The following is a 24,639-nucleotide window of genomic DNA, read 5'->3' on the forward strand; positions in this document are numbered from 1 at the left end:
GCTGTCCCTAGGGCAGAATGTAAATTAAGAGGAATGTAAATTAAGGGAACCGTTTGGGGCAAGATAGTCAAATATACAGCTTCATAAATAAGTAAAGCTGCTGACCTCACTGAAAACCTCTAATGATGCACCTGGCAGTTACTTCTTGCAAAATTTTTGGGATGGGGGAGGGAAGTTGCAATACAGTACTCAAAACTACTTGCAAGCAAGACCAAAAAATGAAGTCCCATGACATATCTTGACTTGTACTAAAGGTAACTGGGTTACCCGTGCTAGAAAACTCAGCTTCAGTACCATAACCTAATTTTAAGCAGGAGAAATGTCATCACCAGCCTAAAATCCTGAACCATTGTTCGATCCTCTTCCCTGAGAACACCACATGGAAACTTGGATTGTATGGGGTAAAATGGATGGTCTCTGCTTGATCCCAGAGAGCTGCATTTCTGCAGCTACTCTAACCTCACTTTTTTTGTCACTGTCAAAATGACATGCTTAAACTAAACATGCTCAACTCTTCCCTTTATCCCAGGCTGAGAACCGCTCACCTCTGACTCCAGCTCAGTGAGGTTTCCCACTATGTCTCTGCAATCAGACACCAAGTCATCAAGATGGTCCTGAAGGCATTCCAGCTCCTACAAAACCAGGCATTTTAGTGAGCAATACAAGAACCCAAGTTGAAAATTTGGGCCTGAAATACGGCGACACATGTAAAACTGCCCTCCTCCTTGTAAAGTCCTAAGTCTCATTTAATCCCACTGCTCAGCTGGCACTCCCAGAACACACATACGTAGTAGTGGTTGAGAACGTTGGTCTAGGATGTTAACTGCTTGTTCTCAAAAGCTGCATGATGTGCTTTCACTTCTGGAACATCACACTTAATTTGTCCTTCGCATAGCCTTAATGAGAGGTCAATCACCCAAACTACAACCTACAGTAGACGCTTCAAAAAGACAGTGGTGTACGGTCAACTGCATCTGCTGTAGAATGGCTCCTCCCCTACAGCTATGCTAGGGCACGGCAATTGAACATGAAAGTATTTGTTGAAACTTTGTTAAGTAGCAGCAGATGTTAGTTCAGTTCTGTATAAACACAGGAAGCATGTCACTATTTGCCAAATGGAAATGGGATTAAGTTTATGTGGGAAATGTCAAGCTTGTAATAGAATATTACAAATAAGAGTCAGGGTGGGGTGGGGTTGCTTCATTAAAGTCCTTCTTGTTAACTAACCCCTTCCCCCTCCTCATTCCATTACACACTTGAACCTACTGAAGCCGTGCAGTTAGTGCAAAGCTCCTTCGTATCACCTCCGTCTCTCAGTCTAGCGTAGATTTTGTTTCAAACTGCACGCATTTTTAATATATTCTCAGCTATAAAGAGACAGCTAACAACAAGATGTCCCTTTATCCCCTTTCTGCCCTTCCTACCCCTCCAGCTTGGCAAATGAAGTAGCAGTGTTACTGTGTACAGTACCTGCCCTGTCTCCGTTTTTTCACTGCACCACTTCCCTAAGTCAATCATGCACTTGTCCTGGAGCGCTGGGTCCAGCTTCACGTCCATAGCACGCTGATGGAGGATTCTCTGGACCTCTGCTCTGCACTCTCGTGATAGCTGCAAAGAGGGCAAAGAGCGTTTAGCATATAGGGTCTCTAAATCCGTACAATGCAAACAAGATGCTGTCAAGTGAAGTACTGAGAGTGACCACGAATGGCATCAGCAATCCCAGAAAGTACAGAACAAGTCCTGTACCACCCAGCACAAGCCTGCTGGAGCCCCCCACAAGCGATCCAGGCTCCAAAAGAGTTTGGAGTTTAGTCATTTAGTTTGGAAGGAGGCTCCTTTCATTCCACTAAAATAAACTTTACATTCTTAAAGCTTCACTTTGCTTTTGAAATGAGATGTCCAAGCAGGTCCCTAGACTATCTGCTGCACTGCCTCCTTCATTCAAAGCTACAGACTGCTTCTGGAGAAGAAAGTCAAAATAGCTCATGCCCTCAATACCAGAAGGGAAGCCCAGAATGAGGCAATACAGTCCAGCTATAATTTCTTCCCAGCAATCCCCACCACAGCACCATCACAGCCAGCATTTGCCCAGACTGAGGAAGAGACCAATTGTAGAAAATCCAGGGCTACTGCAGACCTAAAACGCACCGGTCGAAGCTTAAAAATTCATACGTTTAAAAATTCAAAGCACTGGAAGTTACCGAGCATTTTGTGGACAGCACTGGAAAAAAGTACAGACCTACACTCTGATGAGTTTGCTTTCAAATGCTAAATTTCAAAGTGACAGCTGTGCCCTTAGCCTACTTTCCACAAGAAAAATACATTTAAAAGCCTTTTCTCTCTCTGATAGATTATTTGCAGGGTGGCTATTGATTTCTTTGGTCAGCACTAATATAAAATGGAATTAGTAAGTCTCAACTCAGCAGACTAAGAAACTGCATTGAAAAAAATTATTTCTAAGAGAGAGATGCTTTCAATCAATACTTGACCTCTGCCACATAAGGCCTTTTAAATCAAGCTATAGAAATTAATTTTTAAGCCAGGCCATTGTGTAAACCACCACCTCCTGGGAGCTGTGTACACCACAGAGCCAAAAGAAATGGAACCAAGCACCCAGCTGCGTTCAAGGGAGTGCCTGGATAAAGGCACGAGAGGGCAGCAAACTTGAAAAGAGTAGCTCTGAACCAAACAAATGTGATTACGGTGGATCTCTAGATTGCAGGGCAGCAAGTCAGATCCCTACTGTATTCTTTAAAAGACAGCATAAGCACATTTACCAGTACAGTATGCTCCACAGAATTGAAAGGATGCTTTGTATCAATAGGAAGAATTTAATGGGGTATAATCTGAAGTTGCACTCAAATCAAAACTTGATTAGAAACAGCCTACGAAAGCTGCTCTTGGAACTCCTTTTTGCATAAACCCCATTTTGCAGCTATGCTAGCTACCTAGAAGGAATCACATTCCTCTTTGGAAAGACAAGAGGGAGGACTTGCACTGTGTCTAAACAGATATACATGTTGTTGTCAGCACACATGTTCCCCTGCGGGCAATTGCCACATTTTGATGCGGCTATTTTGCCTTACCAGAACACCACCACAGACCTTCAAGGCACACTTGAGGAGGAGTTGGGCATCCGAAGCAGTGCAAAGTACCACCTACAGTAAATGCTTTTAAGCAGCTTTTGTGAGTTCTTGCAGTTTTAGCACAGTGTGTTCAACTTCCAAACATACATACAACCCTTCGTTTGGACTTGATCATCTTACAGGTCTTTTCCAACCTTAGTGATTCTATCGCCGATCAAAGAGCAGTAGTTGCACTCTAGCACTTACCCTCCTTCCTTGCTCCTCTGTGCGGTATGCATGCCTGTACAAGCAGGAGAAAACAGCCCCTGGAGGCATCAGCTCACTAGTCTCATTCCAGCCATGGGTATGGCAGAGACGGGAGGCGTCTCCCTGACACTTGCGGTAAAGGACTGTATCCAATCTGCAAACAAATGTTATCACTAGCATTTTATTCAAACGTTTAACGCTTTTCATATTCTCAATGCTTTTGAGGCAGAAAAAAATCTACTTAAAGTTTCATACATCACCACATCGTTTAGCAGTGGTGTCTAACCAACAAGTGGCAAAATGCCTGTCATTCACTTTGGAATCAACTCCTTAATCTTGCAAAAATACACTAAGATCTTTAACTACAGATTGAATCGTCAACGCTTCTTGAAGCACCTCCCATTCTCTTCCGCAGCATGCCAGCCAAATGCTGATACATGAGAAAAGAAATCATCTCCTTGATGTCCTAAAGCAGCAGAAAGGCAGGTACATACCATGTTTTGCTTGTATAATATCTTATGTGTACTTTGTACTGCTGCCATTTTGAAATGCCAGTTTCATAAAAATCTGAGTTAGATTAATTATTGTCTGCCCCGCATTTGAGATAACTGAAGACTCAGCATCCCTTCCTTTTGCATACAAGAAAACTGCAAGTGCAGATCTTTTAAGGCAACATCTAATTACATTAAAGCTAAGTAAGGTATCACCAACTTTCCAAAATGGAAACTTCAGATTTCTGCAACACTTTAGAAGGCAAACATCAAGTGATATCAAGTGGACACCATTATCTAGATAATGATAAAAGTAGCAAGAAAGCCATTTCTACTCCATGCATCTGTGCTAGGCACACAGTTAATACAACAGCTTTTATAAGGCAGTTCTAGGAAACAATGGTTAAACACTAAAGATGAGCTAATGTTGCCCAGTCTGCAACATGAGTTAGAATTATCTTCGCTCCCAGCAAAATGCAAATACTTAGTCTTCCTTCTTCCAATCACTTAAGTTTGACTCAAGCCATGAATTACCTGCTGGAAACATGGCACAGGCAGGAGAACCAGCAATGAAGGGCAACAGGAAGAGGAAGGGAAAAAAAAGTATTCTTGTCTACCTATGGTGGCAGTTATTGAGATGACTAAATAAACAGCCACAAAGCCCTAAAGTCTCTGGTCCACGAAGCTCCATGCATTTTAAAAGCAGAAGGTTCACAGAGCATGTCAGCTCTTAACTACAGGCAATGCTGCCCATAGATACAGCTATGAGTCAGATTTTCTTAATGTTTGATTTGAATATCCTCTACAATAATCGAAGCCCACGACTTCTTCCCTTATACTCCTTGTGGTCACCGAGAACAATTCTTCCATTTCTTGCAGCAACCCCATTTAATATACTCCACTTCCTCACCTCTCAGTCATCTTCAGACAAGTCAAATGCTTATTCTTTCCTCACTGGTTGTGTTTATCAAACTTATACTCTCATCTTAACCCACACAGACACAAGGGGCTCTGTATACATTTAAAACAAAGCATTGACATCTCTGGCTGAGAAAGTTGGAAAAGCAGTGCTCCAGAGGGAGTTACATCTGCTCTACTAGCTGTAATCACACCTAAAGAATTTGAAAAAGGCAGAAATGGAAGCAGGGAGCCTCTCACACAGTGGTTCTTTGGTATACTTAGTAGCTTAGTTTTCTTAACTCCCATTTTGTAGCACTCAGAGCAGGTAAAACTGGCTGCCACCTGCACAAAAAGCAACCTTCAACTTCAATATGGCCAGAGAGACTTCTTTTAGTTGAAGATGCATTGAATCTCAGAGCTCAAACTTGAGATGCTTTTTAGGGCCGCATCATTTCTAAGTGAGTACCTGATTTAAGTGGGCATCACACTTACTTTTTCTAAGCAGCTTTTGCTTCTGCTGTTCTAAACAGGCATTAACGCCCTACACACATGGCATGCTTAAAAGTCCTCTTTTGAACAGGCATAAGCTATACTGTTTTACAAGGAACTGCTAACGCATACAAACACTAAACACAAGCATCAAGTGAGGGTAAATCTTGTCTTACAGTACTCACTTCCAATCACGAGATATAAAATACTGGAGCTCCAGGAGCCTATGCTCACAGTCCTCTACCATCTTCTCAGTATACAAGTGCTCCATCAGGCAAGATAGAATCCTGCAAACAGAAGAAAAAAGTTAGGCAACAGACTGTTACAATCATGCTGAGCTTCCTTGTAACAGTTGGTGTTGCCAAATCAGTCTTTCCAATGAACCCTAGATAAGATGTTCAAACACAGTGGAAATCTTTCTCTTCCTTTAAAAAGATTACATCTAAAACAACTGTATACCACAATTGTAGCCTCCTAAATTCCATTGTTTTAGTTATCTCAGCAAGTCTGATATAGGACAAAATCATAAGGAGTATTCTATATAAAATCTGGCTCAGGAGACAATATATATCAGACCTGAAGATAAAGGAGACATTTCTCTCTGCAGTATGGGTTTGCTTAACTGGCCTTTCAAGGCTTGTTACTTTTCTTTATGATATAGCTAAAGGCTTACGTAGTAAGAGAAATTAGCACATTAAGTGTTACAAACTTAATCTAAGCGCCTGAGATAGCTACGTCCTTCACTGGTGCTAAACCAGCCCTGCTATAAAAACACTAGCCTGCTTATACGGCAAGAATGAAGAGAGAGCTCAGTTCACACCTCCAAGCCTGTATGAACTGCTAGTCTGGAGCCTGTCATTTCTGGACAGGTTTTAGTACCTATACGGGTCAGCCACACAGCCTTCATGGATGCCCAACAGAAACAAAAACCAGTTGTAACCGAGAGCCACTTACATTGGGTCCCCAGACCGTATGTGCTTGCAGGCAGTCTGTATCACCGATTCACAGGCCTCGTTCAACGCTCGGTCAATGCGGTAATCTGCACCGGGGTCAGTTTCTTGAATCAGTGTTTGAAGCTGGAAGGAAGAAATTGTGGATAGGAAAACAAATTACAAGGATCAAAACAAGAGCGCTCATCAACCTCTCAGCCTGGCAATTCTATGCCAATAACACCACTATCAGGTATGACCTCCGCTCTACAGTTGCTTATTTCAAGTGCTTGCGCTGCCAACTCAGTTACCAGACATGGGAGTCCAGCGCTGCTGAACCCGAATTATCCTTATGAAGCAGCCCAGCAACACTGGATGAGACCAGTCGCACACTGAAGGTCAACTGTAAATCTGGACCAGTTATATACTCATTTACAAAACAGAAATGGTGACATTTGAATATTGTATTTTTGATCCATCCTCATCCCATGAGGCCGACGATACCAAACATGCAAATTCATCACATTTCCATGAAGAATATTGACTGTTCTAAACTGAAAACCAAATCAATGTTTAAAGACCAGTTGCCAAACTACAAACAAAGCTTAAAACCATTTTTTGAATTGCAATAAAGTTTCACTGAAATACAGGATAAAATGTCTTGTTCTGCTGGCCCATGAAATATAATTTCTTCTAGTATGTCTGCTCAAGCTTTTGGAAGCCAGGGTAACCACAATTTGGTCTAGAGTACACAATTTATTATTTGTATTGGTTTTGTGTGTGTGTGTATATATATACACACGAGAAGGGAATTTGGGTAAATCTCAACCTCACTTAATCTACAGTTTTGGGGAGAAGGGTAGCTTTCTGGGCCATAACTCAGCCCAGGATCCCCACGCCCCACTTCATTTCCCACCAAGCTGTGAAGACTGACATAGGGCAGACTGGTATCATCATTTGACAGGCAAACATTTTTAGCTGACAAATTTGGAGCACAAAAAAAAAAAGAGAGCTTGCTTAGAAGGCAACTGCACACCGACATCAAATGGTCTACGCTGTTAACACCTTGACACTTACTTAATGATTTTTGTTACTGGCCCCCAGCTCAACTAAATCAAAAGCACAGTTACAGTTTTATCCTCCATCTTTCAAAGTCTGCACCTCCTAAACCCCATTCAGGAAACTTTCAGGGGCAAAGCCCTAACATCACAAAACACAGTGAAGAAAAAAGCATCAGAGAACCGGAGCAAATACAACCTAGCGCTATTTATCCAATAGGAAACTTGTAATCAAGAGGACAGACCACAGACCGCCGGGGAGGAACGCAGGATTTCCTGCGACTCGCTCTTGGCCAAAGTTAATTAAGCCCCGTCTCAGCTTCTAAAGGGATGCAGGCAGCTCGGAAGAGCGCTGCCTAGCAGGCACAAGCTGTTGATTCAAAAATTCTTGGGATATTTTCACTTAAAAGTAGTAATAAAGAAAGAAACATTTTATATGACTCTTGACAGTGGTCAAACAGAAGCCAATACAGGATCCAGTTCGTAACAGGGAGCTGCACCTTAATCAGCAGGAGAAGCGGCAAGTCCTTAACAAACTTCATAAGAGTCAATGCAAGAAGGAGAAGAATATGGTCGTTTTGCTGGCATGCACATACACACACAGCCTGCACGGATGGACGATACTCTGCACATAAAGTGCTGGGCTTACTTCATGTCAGGCGTTTACATATAAAAAGGGATCAAGTACGATTACTGGAATTACTCCCTCACGGACAAATGGGTGAATAAAACCTCAAACCTGACACTTTCTTACACACACAGATTAAATAAACTGGCCAGAGTATTATAGAGGCAGACATTCTTCCTCAGGTCTCAGTTTAAGTGGTATTTGTGTTGCTATCGAGTGGAAGAGGCCAAAGCGCACTGGGTGCGACAGCCCGGCAGCGCCTGATCGCCTCCTCGTCTCTCTGCCCTGTTTTGGGCACTACTGCAGGATTTCCAGTCCCGATTCTCAACCACGTGCAAGATGTGCAGCAGTGAGCCAGCTGCCCTGACTGCAGGGGCGAAGGAATAATTTGGCACTGGTAATAAAAGTGAAGGTTTTATAGGATTTTCCTCCCTCCCGCAACAAACCCTTGCAGCTGAAAAGCAGCTGGATAACCTTTATAGTCCTCTGAACTTTAATCCTGACATGGAACTAAATTAACAATTAACTATCGATTTATCAGCTCTATTAGAAATTGAAAGCAGAAATATCTGCCCTTTTAGCAAGGATTATAGTTTCACCTGCTCAAGGGACTGAACAGAAAAAACAAGATGAGACCAGAGCAACAAAGAAGTCACGTATTTGAGAAACAGTCTGTCAGCAGCTCTAGTACGAAATATTGCTTCCACTACGCAACACCACAGGTGCTAGACACTGCCAGCACAGCTGTGGATCCTTTAAAGGCTGATGCTCACAATTAAGGGACACATATATCCGCTGTCCAATGACCTACAGAATCACAGACCCACCCTCCCTATGCGCAGCATCTCCATCTTTGAAGAATAACGTAACAATGATATTTGCAAAAGACCATTTAATGACTGGAACATATCCAAGCTGTACATGCTTCCCCAAAGCAAAGAAAAGCTTGTTCTACATGGGAAGACATGCTCCTGAAGTAGTATCTCATTCCGATGATTTGTTTTTTCCTTAATAAAATGCATAACCCCATAGAAGTATATCAGTAGTATAAATAATAGGAGCCCTGTCCTTCACTTCAGAACAAGCAGAGCGCTCTCCAAGACAAGCCAAACTGCAAACAGCCCTTAAGAGAGCACATTGCTAGTGTACCTGGGATATGCTGGGCTGAGAAAGGTACTTAAGCCTACAGTTAGGCGAGATAAGGCTGACCAAACACCCAGGAGTTTTTCTTTTAAAACTTAGGCTGAACCATTTACATTACACAGAAAGCCATCGTTCCTCTGCCATTTACAGAACTTGGGCATTTTGGCAAGTTCACTGATCAAAACCGAGACAAAAAAACCCACAAAGCTCTTAGACATTTGGGTCTAGGCATGCCTCTTGCACAACAGCACGGTTAATTGCGAGTGCAGACACCCGTATGCAAGATCATTCTGGTTGAGGTATCTCACAAGAAATGAAACCCCTCAGATCAAGAAATTGGGGTTTGAGAACGCATTTCGTTGACAGTTTTAAATACAAAGAATCACTCATATTCCTCCTGCAGGAAAGGGCACGAGCAGATGCTCCTGCAGGAAAATAAAATCATGGAGGTTCTCCGGTTATGTTTTCTTGTTTTGGGATTCTCTGTGTTGTTTTTGGCTGATGGGCAAACATCTTCCTTTCATAAGGCAAGCAGAATCAGAGAAAACCTTGGCAGACAGGACAGTAAGTAAAAACCAGATCCAATTTCCTCAAGCAAACTGTCTAGGCAAGCATGCCTGAGGAATTTCAGGACTAGTCCTACTGCTTTGAGCTAGCCAAGAAAACTGCATTAGCGTTACCTACTGATGCTACTAAATGCACAGGGACTCAAGTTTTTGACTCCTCATAGAAAAGACGATGTCTAGAGATGGGCCCACAGCTCTGCAGCCAGCTCTGCTTGGACAACCCCAAAGCAACCATGTTGTTTTCCTCCGTTTCCACAGGTGATAAGGGAGAGATGCCACAGACCAGCAGTTCCACCATCAACAGCCACATCAAAGTTCAGTCTGAGAGCATCAAGCAGCATGTTCCCAAAATAAGAACTGCCCAAGAATATCAGAAAGAAAGGAAAAGGACCAACATCTGTCAGCTTTGGTCTAGCTGGACTTGGGCTGAAGCCATGTGGACCAAGCAGGAGATGGCTGAAGCAACCATCCCGTCTGCAGATGAGGAGCCACTGGAGGTATAAAGTGATAGGACATCTCACTGGCATTACCTTGTAGACAAAAAAAGCCCCAAAATAAAACAGTCCATGCTCCCTGATGCAGTCTGCTTACTAGTTTTTGCAAACCCCAACACCCATCAATCTTTCCCCCCCATGAATGAATTTACCAAAGCAGCACTTCTGAGACCATCCACATGTCTCGAAGACCGAAAATATACTGACACATGGCAAAGAAGCTGAGAAATCAGCTTCAGAAAAGCATCGGTGGCTCAGCAGAAGCATACATCTAAAGTGCTCTCTAGGTATCCAAAAGGAAATGAAGTAGCTTCAGCTACTTCATCCATGAAGGGATGGACCTCTAACTTGCCTTCTTCACAGCTGTCATATGGGCCAGTCTCATATGACAGGCAAGTTTGAGTCTCTTGCACAAGCCACACAGTACCTGGAAGGGTTTCAGACAATATTCTCTTACTTACAAAGATAATTAACCTACCATAGAAGGTAAAAGCAAGAAGCTCATTCTAACATAAATCAAAACAGAACAAAACCAGTGACAGCTGAGACAACCATAACCACTCACATACAAAAATATCATCAATAAATGATTTAATAGCTCAGAAGTTGTAGGCAGCTATATAACAGCACCATGCCAGTCCTCAGGAACCCAGAGCATTGGAATGTTTATCCTGTTCTTGCAATCATCTATTTCCTCCTGCCCATAAAAATATGGACAAACTAATCACATTTTTATGAAATCAACACTTAATTTGCTTCTGCTGTCTTTTGCACAGAGAACAAAACACAGGTCATTCAACCTGAAAGGGAGTCATGGACAAGCGCTGCTGTTGCATCAACTTACTGTACAAAAATAAAGCAGAAGCTTAAGTATAAGACAACTGAAAAAACCCTATAGATTTCTAGACATTCTTTTTCCCCAGAAGTCTGAAATCTCTTATCACTTTTGGGGATCCCCTGCCTTGACTTATGACTTGTTCTGAACATGCCTTTCATGGTCTGGAAGTTATGCCCAAGATGAACTGATCTTCCGACAGTTTGCAAATAATCAAGTTCTGAGGCAGCAAGTTCAATTTCATATTTAAACAGAAACAAGTATTCAGTTTTTCACACAAACATTGCAGACCATAAGTCATGCACTACAGCTCACCGCAGAAATGACTCAAACTCTACAGCTGCTGCACCAGTACACCTGGTATTTATGCAGAAATAAGCTTCGTCACAAAAGCATCCTATGCCTTACAAAAATTCAACAGATTTTCATTTATCTTTGATAACATATACAAACTGGAACATTTTGGGCTCAGGCTTGAAGCTACAGTTACACTGAAAGTGGACTACAGTGGTTCTGTATATTGCAGGAGGTCAGGAGGATGCATCTCCCCAAACCCCTCCATCAGCATTAACACTCCCTAGCCATTTTGCATCGCTGTCCCTTTTCCAGGCTCATCTCGCATACACAGGCTAAAGGGTCATTAAAAGCAGGTATTAAGTACAAAAATGTAGTATCACATTAGAAAGCACCCATCAGTTTGAACAAATATTAAATAATTGTTTTCAATGTAAAGAGACAACAAACAGGATGCACCTGGGCCAGAATGAGGTTTACAAAAGGCAAAAGAATCATTCCGTTTCAAAGAGGTATTTTGGAGAAGAACAACATTTCCTTCAGTGGCTGCAGGTATAACAACGTGCAGCAGTACCTTGTACCTACCTGTCCCTGAAGTTCCATTTCCATCGTTCAAGCTGAATGAAACAGCAAAAATAAAACTGAGCGGAAAGGTGCTCTGAGAGGATTCAGCGCATTTCCAAGGACAGGGCATAAGGGGAAAAGGGAAGGAGAGGGAATGTTTTAAAGCTTATAAAAAAGCAAGTTTCCCTACGTCTTGCACCCAGGAGAGAATTCCATGACTTGAGAGCTGCTGGAGAAGAGCTACTGGAGATCCGGTACAAAATCCAAAGCAAAACAATCCAAAGTGTATTTTTTGAGGAAAAACCCCAACATTACTACTGTGCTGCTAGACACCAAGTTACACTTCATACCATGACAATAACACAGCTGCCTCCAGCAGAGCCAGGCTGCCTTCAGCAGAATCTCCATCGCAAGGCAAAACGTTAACAGACAAATCTGTGCTTCTACCAACTGACCAACGTAGAAGTGAAATGATAGAAAAGCATCTTACTGCCTGCTGACAATTCAGCCCGACGTTTCCCTTTTCGCCCCGTACTACTTTCATCAAGCAATGCAGGGTGCGACCTTTCCGATGCAGTCCTGAGCAGTGGTGTTCAATCTCCCCTCGGCAGCTCAGGATGATTTCTGGGCTCAGCGAGAAGTCTTCCATTAGCATGCGCCGGTAATCCAACATTTCACCCTGGCACTCGCTGCTCACTTGTCGACCTGAGCCAAGAGAAGACAACATGATTTAGTATTAATGCTTAGCAGAGCCCTTCTTGACCTATGCTACCATCATGTTGGAAGAATAGGGATGATGTCTATACTCTCGCCAATGCTAGGCTGCAACAAACACGCTAGAGCAGACGTGCTGGGGATTAAACCAGTTGTTACAGTAGCTCCCAGCATTTAATTGAACCTGTAAAATAGCCAGTCTATGGATTCAAGACATGGATTTGAAAAAAGGATTCCTGAAAGATTAGGAGAATCTTATTTTGGATTTCACATTACAAGAGGTGCTTTTCAAAAACAGCTGAAAATGCTCAGTGGATCTGCAGTTCTGTGGTACAGGTCAGCTCTTCCCTGTATGCTCAAGGGCTCCTTTTTCCACTGTAGAAACAAAAGTCACCTCTGGTAATTTACCTGCTTGATATGTAACTGGGGGAGGAATTTATCTGGACAGCAGCTTAAACATTTTCTGAGGAAAAGGTTTTCTAGACCAACAGCACGTACTTGCTCAGGAATCCAAAACACAGAACAGAATATGTTACCAAGAGCACATACAGAGTGTCTAACAAACCGTCGCAGTTGCACAGCAATCTAACTTTAATCGATGCTTAGATCTGCTATAAGCTTTCCTACAGAAGCCATGTAGACAGTTTGTTGGTTTTTTTTTTTTCCTCATCGAAAGGAACACGTCTTTTTTGCTATGCCCTCCCCCTAGCCCCCATCACAACCTATTCATACGTGTACAAAGCCCCAGTGCAATAGAGGTCCTATACCCCACCAGCGGCTCCCAGGCATTGTGGAAGTGTGTGGAATAATTAGTGCTCCTCCTGGGCTACGCTTCGTGCACGAGCCACACGCTGCAGAACCTGTTCCACCGTGAAAGTGGAAGTTAGTAACTGAACAGCAGTTTTCTGCATATAATTCAGGAAAGCACCCGCCCTACTGCAAAGAGAAGGAAAAAAAGAAAACCAAACCCACAACTTTTCCACAAACAGGACACATCACTTCCACATCGATCAGAAGCAAAGAGTTACTTAAACTCACAAATGCACAGATTGCTTATGGCGTGACGGCAGCCTTTCCCTCCTGTGCCAGGGGCATTGCAGCATGCAGCCCTGCTGCCAAATCAGAAACTGCCCAGCTGCACACCAAGGGGGAAAGCAAACAATTCTCCAGTGCAGATCTAGAGGGTATAACATGTCATTTTACATGTTATGGCAATTTCACAGAGAACCTTTTAGCATGGTCCTGCTGCATAGGGCCTTCTAACGCCTTTGGGACAGCCGCTGGTGTTAGGACATCTCCAGCCTATCCTTACTTAAATGAACAAAAAGAATATTCTCACACTTACCTTCCTTTATTCAGGAAAAAAATGGAGTTAGAGAAATTAAGGCACTTACCGAAGCTACTGAACTGCAAGGAAAGAACATTACTTACAAGAGGCAGAGGACTGAGTATCCCTGGCTTTCCCTGATTGACAATAAACAGGTTCTCTATTCTGTGTTTTAACCTAGTAACATATTTAATGCTTACTACATAAAGGAGGAAAAAGACTGCTTGAATTCACAGTGAATAGAAGGATTTGTAATTACGCATTATCACTCCAAGTGGGATTTGCTATTTTGCATTTTAAACTTCTTGCCTACACAATAGGAGTCAGCATCAGAGGTTTACTCAGCTATTCTGATCTTCAAAACAGCAGCATCTGAAAGCATTACGATGAGGAAAATTGCCTCTGAACCAAAGTTTGGAAAAGGTTACTTGGAAAAGGGGACTGTAAACACATGTTGAACCTGAAGGTCCAAGAGGAACTTAAAATCAAGGTCCCATCTCTTGATTCAACTCCACTTACCTCTGTGCACAGCAGACTCTAAGCACATCAACAGATAGGAAAGCCTGGCTTCCCGAGACCGGGGAAGGTTCTCCACGTTACAGCGGTACTTCTTCAGATCACTTTTACAGGACTTTGCCAGCGAGTAACTGACTTTGTAGTCTTGGGCAATCAGCTTCTGGCGGGTCGTCAGCGCATCACGGCACTGCAGGAGACACATTGGGATGGCTGAATGAGCTTCCGTGTGCTGGTGGCAGAGAGCTAGACCTGCTGCTGTTCAAGTTTTCAAGTTGTGTTTCAAAAAGACGACTGATGCTTTAAAATTCATGTGTTTAAGCTAGACTGCAGTTAAATTTTGTTTGTCTCAGAAACCACACCGTTAACAATGCACACAGAGGTCAACAGATCAAGGGTTTTAAAGGCAGCAGCTCTCTGCAGAGCACTTCTTAAAACTGCACATTCATCCAGCTTTTTGTGAAGAGCTATAGCTGAGAGCGTGACTCATTCTTGGTAACTAGGATCAGTTGCTGACATTTGTCCCAGCTGCAGTACACACTCACCCCATGCCCTCAAGAAACAACTTTTTCCAGTTGCATTTACAAAATACAGTGTTCTTTGGATTTGTTCTGCAACGTGCTGAACAGATCACAGCAGATAAAGCAGTCTAACCATGGGGATTTCTAGCCATTTTCCACAAGCAGTGAGGCTCGTGAGGATGCACTGTGGCCAAAGCTGAACCCAGCAGCTGCGAGAACAACCCTCTGAATTTCATCCAAAAAAGGGCCTGTAAAAACACCACTACGCTTCATAGCTTTTGGTTTAAATTATATGAAAATTAAATCCGAGGGTGGCAGATAATTCAGAATAGCTCAGGCAAATTTGTCCATTCTCAGCCTATTTGAAAAGAAGGGAAACTGTGCATGTGTAGGGTGGGGAGAACAGGGAGCAATCTCGGCACAAGGAACAGAGAAGCCCTATAGCCCTCTCTTCTTCCTTACATCAGGTTTTTGACTTTTCTTCTCCCCCTCCTTCCCATACCTACTCCAGGACCTGGAAAACCCTACTCCAAGATATTCCCACCTCCTCCTTCATGCTCCCATCTCTGTGCCGTGACTGGAACCCTCGGACTGGACAGACTTAAAGCTCTGGACACAGGGAGATAGAGATAGAGGCTGGCAGATACCTCATCCCCCAAAGCAGGGGAAGGTCGGGTACAGCCAGGGAGCCCAGCCTGGCGAGCAGTTTTGGATTACACAAAGCAAGCCACCCACTAGGCAGCTATTGTTGGCTACATGTGTATGCAGCAGCCGATGCCATCAGTAAGGAGGGACCTTTTACTGGGTAACAGCTTCTACAAAACTAGTGACTTTGCAGATGGTCCAACCTTGGCAGCTACAAGAGCGAGAACTAGATTTTGTGTTCCTCCTGCTCTGCAAACTACGCTCTCAGAGCATCCATCCATCCCCCTCTCCCTACCAAGTCATTTGCCTCAGCTTTGTCTAACCTCTCAACATCTTGCATGCATATCTTAAGAGAGCTGATCATGGAAAAGACCCCTCAAAGACCACCGCTGTCCCTGTACAACCAAAACCAGGTTAAGCAAAAACAGCAGTCCACTTCGGGAACGTGCTTGTGCAAAATGAAGCTTTATTTCAAGCCCTCAGGGATCACTCTCTCAGTTTTGAGTTTGTTAATTGGAACCAAGCTTTCAGATAGCTAACACATTTAAAGAAAAGGAAATGAGTCTGATCACTCCAGGCCTCTGAATTGGGCTCCTTCAGTGGAGCTTCTCCAAGGAGGGCTTTACAGATAGCCAACTTTGTATCCTTTCAGACGGATGTTATCATTCCATATAGTCCCAAACACTACGATGCTGCTTCTGAAATCACTGAAGGCATTGCTGCCTTCCCAAAACACCTACACCAATACAAACTCTTTTCAGGACTGGCTTTCTAGAACAATTCTTTTGCTGTTGTTGAAAACCACACCTTCAGGAAAAACATCGAGAAAACTTCAGTAACTGAACTGTGCATCTTTCCCCCAGAATTTGCTGTTTCATAGTCAGACACTCATAGCCTTGAAAACAGAAGTGAAACACACCGAACTTCCTGTGCTGAGGGACTTGAGCGTTTTGTTTCTAATCTGTACATTAAGACAGCATTTATCCAAGGCTTACCCCAGCATGGTGAGACTTCTACTTTAAAGACTCAATCACAGCGCTACCACTTGAGCTCCACGTCTACCTTCCCAAATTACTCACCCAAAAGCTTTGATTTATTTAAATCCTTAACTTTAAAGGCTGGAACTTGAGTATAATTAATTCAAGCCATCAGCACGTAGCTGGAAACACAAACATATCAAAGTTAAAGCAGTCGGTTATCTGACCACGTAGATGATGGATTTTCCTCAACACTGGAAAAGAATAATGTAGCCTGGGCTGATGAATGATCTGATGATTTCTGCATTACGGATTTGTCTCACTAAGACAGATACCTACCTTTTCACTCATTGATTCTTCAAACTTGTGATTAAAGAGGCACTTGTACACTCGGCCTTCCCCAGCCTGAGTCTGTGAAACAGAACAGCAACATTTACCATTAAAAGGTAAGACTTGTAATGCTTAACGAGCAGGCTAAACTACACCTAACGAGATTTATTTTTTAAACTAGAAATACATTAAAGTTAATATTTCAAATGGCAGCGATAGCTTCTATACTATAAAAACCTTTAAAATTTTATTGCATTAAAAAAAATATCTGGTCGCATTCATCACCCTTTTAGTGAGAAGACCCTCAGCTGATAAGAGCTAATTCAGACCGAACGATGCAGCTTTCCAGCTTATTGCTCCAGGGATAAGGAGTGCTGCGAGCAGAGTCAGACCAGGCTTACCTTGTGCAACAGCCTACCGCTGCAGAAGGGAGCGGCCACTTACCTGTGCTGCCTCCTCCCCATTCGAGTCGTTCCACTCCCTGTCACACCAGCTCTGATGCCCATTAAACCATTTATGCCAATTCAGTTCATTAACCCACTGGAGATAATGCTTGTTTGTTGGGTGAGTGAATTTAACACCAGATTTATTGCAAATTGACAGTTACAAGGTGTCTGTTTTCAGTATTACATGATCTCGCTCAGGCTCCACTCTACCGTTCCATTCCTTCTACCAGTGGGGTTTTGGTTTATTTAATGGATTACTGTAGAAGAGAACGCAAGAGGAAACCACTCACATTTTCACAAAATCGTTCTCTATCATCTCGGCATGCAAAGTAGAGGTGGCGGTCCAAGTGGAAGTCATCCGAAGAGAGTTCAGCTACACGAAGAATTGCTTTCTTACACTGATCAGAAACCTGAATTCGAGGATCAGTCTCCTCCGCCTCTTTTACCAGGCCTTTTTCCAGGCATGCCACCACCTCTCCTTGTGAGTGGGCATCCTATATGAGAAGAACAAGACAACATCTGTAACCAGGCACTTACATAATCAAGTGATCTGTGATTCTGGATAAGAACCACATAAATTAAGCTTCCAAAAGTTCAGCCTAAACTGCATTTATATTCAGAGGGGGCAACAGTTAATATCTGTACTATCCACACACTATACATCACCATCCTGCTGATGGTCACGATGAACACACACCCCCCCAATGCTCTGGGTTTGTTTTAATGTGACTTAATGAGATTATCACTACTTAGTCACACTGCTCAGACCAGTTTACCAAAATGGCCAAATTATCTTTAATCTGACATAGCTCTCTTCGCACCATGGCAACAGCATCACATTAAGAACATTCTTGGGGGAGAGAAAAAACATAGTTCCTCCATGCCGAGACAAGCCTTCGGTTTGGGTGGCAATAATTAGTGATGCTAAAAAGGCCACAAAGGAGCTTTGACCAATGTAGGCTTCTCAAAGCTAATTCCTCCATTAAGAGAATAAAAAAATTTCAAAGCATTCAAGAGCAGATGAAGTCTCAGACAAAGCAGTTCTGGCCCAATACTGTACGCCACGTCCACCGTCCTGCAAGCCTGAAGACAACTTTGGACTATGACCAGCGACTGCCAATACACGTAGAGAGCCTGTGCTTGGTATGAAAGCCTGGAAGAGGCAGGGCGAAGCTGATCAAAGACTCCATTTAGTTTCCGACATCCTTTTTACGTGTTTAGAAAGGGAACCGTACCCCCTCTATACCTCTGTAGAAGGTCTGATTCCTCGAATAAACAAGAACCCATCTGGAACAGATCTCTCAAGGCTTCCGCAAGCTTCTCCTGTGAAGACACCTTCATTTATGTTGCCCTGCTGTGAAAGGATATTGCTACTACACTTAGATCAGACTATCTGGAGCATACAACAAGGCATGCGTACTTGCATACATCTGAATCACTCAACCTGGCATTGGCAGTAACCGTTTAGGAGTGATCCCTTCAGCTCGCTCTGTTAAGCAGGTTCATCCATTGCTGTTGCAGCAGCACAAGTAAGACAGCAGTCTCCATAAAACACGACCATGGACTATTCACAGCCATGCGACTCTTCCAAATCTTTTTGTTCTGACACGTCTCCTCAGGCAGGCAGCCTTTCATTTCTGTTTTAACTCTGCTACACTTGGAGCACCAGCAGAATTGGCCAATTACAAAGTTGTAAACACAACCCAGAAGTATAATCAGTTTAAAAGGGCTAAAAGTAGTTTTCCCCTTAAGAAAAAAAACCCCAAACCCACAAACACCAAAACTCCTTATTTTGGTTTGCTCTTTTCTTTGAGTGGGAACTGGCCGACTCCCCATGCTGGCCAGATATCAGCACCTTTGAAGAAATATAATTATATATCAACAGTCCCTTTAGGACTGAACCCAAAAGGGATCTGAGGAATACTAGTTAGCAGTACATTTGCCACATCACTTAAAATTGCCATTTATCCATAACCATACCAAACACAAACACTCTTCTGCAAATCCTTGTGGTCAGTCATAGGTAGTAATTACAACTGAGGAGCTGGCAAGTGTAAATGATTGAAAACAACCATTTTAAGCTCCTCTGGCAGTTTTTTTGCTCCAGTTTAGTTAGGTGAGGTTGCAGCTGGGAGGCAAAGCACACCAAGATTACTCTCACTCACCTGCAGCCTTCCCTTGCAAGCCAGCAAGGAGGGCACAAGGCAAGCTTTTCCTGCTCAGAAAATCAGAAGTTTCCTGGTTTCTTGCAGCACAGGTCTAGATTCCTGGTCAGAATCATACTATATATGAAAGTAAACCTATTTTTAATAATCTAGTGAAAGCAGATTTCCATATGCTGGATGCTGAATGTTTACTGTTGCATTTCAGGGACACAACATGAAACTACTAACTTATTGCATTGTTTTGGAAATACAATTTACATTTGGATAGATCATCCTGCAGCACGGGCCACTCTGCTGCCTTCTCTTAGAGCAATTTTAAAACACATCAGACTTAACAGAAATAGAAACACGCACAAATCAACACAGCTGGCTCCTGAAAGATGCAGTCCTATCCCTTCCTCCTACCTCCAAGCATTTACATGCCTTCTGTGGTGCCATTAGTGTTCCTGTGCCCACTTGACACTGTTTGCGAGATTTACTGACCTAATCTGGGGTTCGTTTTCAGGCAGATCAAGTCCTTGAGTGCTAGTGCTGACTAGTTAAGCCAGCTTAAGGAGGTCCTAACTCTTCATTTCTTCAAAAGTGCATGAAGACAGCCACGCTACTGGCCAAACAGAGTATAGATGGGACTTCACAAATGTGGTTTAGAGAAGTATCACTTCAAGCTTTCATTATAGGCTAACACCTACTGTATATAAGATTGTACAATCTCTTACTGCAGACTGGAGGGGAAGACAAAAGTGCATATGGCTGCACTCAGCAGTCTTTTTCTAAAGCAGCTGGCAATCAGAAGTTTGACAGGCTCGTCTTAAGGATGGCAGGACAGCTTTGACATACGTTTGCGGTACCCTGCACCACTTCGCAGCTCTACGCCACACGGAGCTGCCTGTTCCCACCTGCACTCCACATGCCACCAGTCCTCCAGGGCCAGCTCAGTTTCAGAGGCACCAAAACCAAGGGTTGGCATCCCACGGCGTGAGCTCTCCCGGTCCTGCTCCAGCACTGGCTGCCTGGTGCGTAGAAGGGTATAAATGCCTGCTGCGGCTCGAATCCCAGCAAAGCTTTTCCTCTATCCAGCACCCTGTTGTCAGAAAACCTCCACCTTAGAACTGAAGACCTCTAAGTTCACTCCACAAGTCAGGACTCCCCAAAATTGCAGCAGGGGCTGACAAAGTCTAGGCCTCGTTTCTCCAGTGCAACACACTGAAATACAAGAGACTAAATCTAAAAACCACACACAAGTTTCTTTGAATTGTTGCCTCACCACCACTATCAATCTTAAATGGAGAATTTTAACTGGAAGTTGCAAAGATCTGTTAAAACATACTAGATAATTATCTAGTCTGGAGCGCCTTGAAACTGCATAGTTTTATGAAAGGATACATTTAGATCCACAAAGGATACAAGCAGTTTTCCCGTACTGTCCTACAGCACTTCGAGCCACTGAGAAATGGAACTAAGTTCTAAATGTGCCCGGGCAAACCCCTTTCAGCACAACGCTTTGGGAGATTTTAATTCCTATGACCAAAATTCCAACTCCAGGCGCATGGCTTTAGGCCAAGACAGAATTTTAAAAACCTTGTTCTTTAATACTAATTTCCCATCAGAGATCCCCCACCCCCCAGTAGAGTTTAGGCTTTGCAATTCTTGGTTGGTTTTTTTGTCCTTTTCAGAAACTGCCCCCGAAAAGACTTTATTCTGTCCGAAACCTGACATGCCTCGAGTTCGTGACTGTTCTAGCTGCAGCCTTGCAGAGAGAAGATAGAAAAGTGACCAGAAAAGAGTCAAGAGTAGGAAGGAGCATCAGGCAGGAGGGTAAAACATAACCTGTCGTATCAGCACAGCACCTTGCACTGAAGGGCTGTGCTGACTGGCTGGAGCCAGGCTGTGGAAAACCAGCCACCAGATCTATCTCCACCTGGAATTCCACCTGGCTAAGCCAGACACCAGCGTTACGGAGATGGCTCCTAGATTAGCTAATTCCCAGTACTTCAGCTGATAGTACGCTGCTATAATACTACACTAAGTAAACAAAGAGAGAGCTGAATGTTATCACCTCTTCCCATTTAGCCTTGTTTCCCCTCTGTGTGCAGTACTTCTATGAAACTAGGGAAAGAGTGAGAGCAACTGTACTCAAAGCACTTAGAGTGGAAAAAAGCAAGAGAACGGTCTCCTAATGCGTCTTTTTTTAGGAATCTGAAAAATACTGTTATCTGGTAAAGTACTACAACAGATGTGCAACTGACACTTACCGTAGCCTTCATTATGGCAAATAATCAACTCCAGTTTGGACATCGTGGCTCAATCCAGCACCCGGGCAACTATACACTACCCACTAGTTTAATACAATCCTGGACATTAGTGGGATCGGGAAAGCAGCTCATTCTGACAGGCAGCCCAAGAAGAAAGCACCGTTGCAATTACCAATTTCAAATTAGACCCCTACTGCATGAAGACAAAGGAAGCTTTAAATACCAGGAGACCAGATTTGCTATTAAGCACAACAGCCAGCTGGAAAGGTGACTGAAACGACTATTAAATATTTCTCCATTAATTGGAAGAAAAAAAACCCCCAAATTCCACAAAACAGGCATATTGCAAAACTTAATGCTTTCAAGTGACACATCTGCAGCCTTTCTGTTATATACAGCAAAATGAAGTCTACAGTCAGATCGAGACTTCTAAACTGAACTTTATTGCTCTTACAGAGCAGAAAACCAACAAGAAACGTGGAAAAGAAAGCACAGAAAACATCACATCAGAAGCAACAAACCCAGCAGGAAGAGAATTCAATTAGGAAGCAGAAAGCAAGCTAAAAAAAAAGGAGGTATAGAAAGGAAAATGGTTAGCTAGCAGAGGGGCTTCAAGAAGTAGTGTAATTCTAGAATACCTACGAAAGTGCCTTTTACAGTTAAAAATGCCAGTTTATCCCAGCTACTATGATGAAGCTATCATACTGCAACCTCCTAGCTGTCTGATGTGGATGGAGTTAGTGGTCTAGCAACACTTATTTCCATAAAAAAAAAAAAGAGATTAATCTCTTTCCCCATCTTCCTGCTCAGGTGTCCAGGTCCTATTTATTAAATTTTACCATTACGTTCAGTCACACAAAAGGGTAATGACTGTTTCTCTACAGGCAACTCTGAGAAGCTACAGCGTGGAAATAAAAACCTGAACCAGCATCTGATGGGAGCAAATTAGATGAGATTTCTCCATAGCAGAAAAGGGATAGAAGAGAACACCAACAAAAGAAATGCTTGCATAGCCATTTATAGCTGTTTCCATAGCAGTATAAAATACTTCAATTGCTCTAAGCGCCAAGGATGACAGCATAACAAAAGACATCATATGACAGGCTGCGACACTTTCACAAACCAAGGCAAAATATTCTGGGTTGGGTACCAAGAAAGTGAGGAATATGTATAAACCGCACTAACCCCCATAGAAGTTTGGTTAGTGACTGGTTTTGCTATCCCACAAAAATCGGGTGACCCAAAGTTTGCACTGGTTTCTCTCTCCCAGGTGCCTCCTGACCTTAGCCCGGCCATCCTCAACCCTTCACCCATCTTAACTTCTGCAACCAACACGGTGGGTTATGCACAGTTCTGCACACAAGCCTGCCAGCATTGGTTTCACTTCTACTGTATGAAATTTGGCTTATGCTCACGAAATCCACTCTACTGTACCCCTCAGCGCTACCATAAGTATTGCAATTTGTTTTAATTCGGTCAAGCCACAGGTAATGTGCAGACCTGACACCCAGGACTCCCGTATTCCACTTCTGATTCTATACTGATTGTTAAAAGCAATTTCTCATTTCATGAGGTCCTTCAGCTCAGTACTAGGAGAGAGCCTTTACCTTATGGAGAAAGCAAGTTACTCTGCTGTCACCAGTCTGAACCTGTGGTGCCTGCAAGTTCCTCCCACTGCTATGGTTGCTTTTCTTCTTGAAAGCAAGTCTTTATTTTTGTGCTTTCCGTTGTTCAGTTAAGTCTTCTGGAATACACTACCACTTCAATTTAATACGCTATGCATGTGAAGCTGCTTACAGCAGCTAAAAATCTCAAACAACTAGGAAATTATTTTTTTTAACCAAAAAAAGTGTATATATTTTTTGTTATATGCCTCCTCATTAACAGGTGATTTAAGAGACTAATCCTTAAAAGCATAAGAGCTATAATTTAAGAAGCACTGTAAAAAGTTAATAGGCTAATTTTAACTTTATCCCTAAACATAAAAACGTACCATAAAAGAACCCACTCGTTCCTGCAGCACTACATAATTGCTGTCTGCATTAGCTATGCTGAAGTAAACAGGGAAAGACAGTGCCTTGAAAATAACCCCACATCTAGTCACCACAAACTGTTCTTTGCATCAACCTCTGCTTAAGTCTCATATGGCAAAAAGAACATTGATTTGGTAAAACCAGTACAGTGTTAGTAAGTCTGTACTACTAAAACTTGACACTAGGTACTACGTGCCCTTCAACCATTTCTGGGTGGGCAGGGGAAAGGGAAGCAAACAGTTAAAAGCTCTTGATCCAGTCTATCTACTATGGCCTGAGAAAGCAGAAAGGGTTATAGCACAGGCCACATCACCTTGATAACCTTCCTGCGCCAGATCCGACCAGGCTGTGAAATAAGCCTAGCAATAGGTCTGCTTAAATCTATTGTTCGGACTCATCGTATCAAGTCAAGATTGACGGAGCGTGATCAAAAACACAACTAGCTACCAGATCACCTGTAGTGCGGTAAGGAAAGACAAATGAAAGCCATCTCTGAATAGCAGTCCCTCATAGAGGAATGAATGCATATCTATTAAAAAAGAACTCCGCAGAATCGGGACATCACCCTTTTCAGACAGATGAGATATGCCATGTATTTTCCCAGTTGCAAGTAAGACAATAATACTATTGCAGAGCCTCCACATACGTTTCCTTAAGTGAATGACTTTCACAAGCCTATTGACAATCTACATGTTCTCTGGATACCTTTTCTCCAGGTCGAATGCTGCCACATTTCAGGAGATTGATGTCAGCCTTGCAGTCATCCATGAAGCCACAGATCAACCGATAATCGCTGAAGATAATGGCTGTCATTTTGGTGATGTACTGATGGCACTGATATTCAGTGATGTTGCCTCTGTGATCCACCAAACAAGACACCAAGAAGCCTTTACCAACTGGTTCATCTGCACACTCCTTGATCTGTTGAAAAAAAAAAAAGTAATAAAAATACAGCGGCTGCAGCTACTGAATTGAACCTTTTTTCTTAAAAAA

The 24,639-nt window shown here is 42.9% G+C and overlaps 1 protein-coding gene across 1 annotated transcript in view; it reads right to left on the reverse strand.

Annotated features, from left to right (window-relative positions):
• The window catches only part of GLG1 (golgi glycoprotein 1), an 87,339-nt gene that overhangs the window by 16,149 nt on the left and 46,551 nt on the right, over positions 1 to 24,639 (reverse strand). Inside the window, exons 4-13 of the mRNA XM_059824699.1 lie at positions 24,352 to 24,567; positions 17,487 to 17,690; positions 16,760 to 16,831; positions 14,284 to 14,467; positions 12,214 to 12,428; positions 6,167 to 6,288; positions 5,398 to 5,499; positions 3,333 to 3,486; positions 1,471 to 1,608; positions 546 to 632 (exon numbers count right to left, since the gene is read on the reverse strand). Of these exons, the coding sequence (XP_059680682.1) occupies positions 546 to 632; positions 1,471 to 1,608; positions 3,333 to 3,486; positions 5,398 to 5,499; positions 6,167 to 6,288; positions 12,214 to 12,428; positions 14,284 to 14,467; positions 16,760 to 16,831; positions 17,487 to 17,690; positions 24,352 to 24,567 (1,494 nt within the window). The remainder of the gene's footprint in view (positions 1 to 545; positions 633 to 1,470; positions 1,609 to 3,332; positions 3,487 to 5,397; positions 5,500 to 6,166; positions 6,289 to 12,213; positions 12,429 to 14,283; positions 14,468 to 16,759; positions 16,832 to 17,486; positions 17,691 to 24,351; positions 24,568 to 24,639) is intronic.

Source organism: Gavia stellata, chromosome 15 (assembly GCF_030936135.1).
Source record: "Gavia stellata isolate bGavSte3 chromosome 15, bGavSte3.hap2, whole genome shotgun sequence".
In the NCBI taxonomy this organism is placed as follows: domain Eukaryota; kingdom Metazoa; phylum Chordata; class Aves; order Gaviiformes; family Gaviidae; genus Gavia; species Gavia stellata.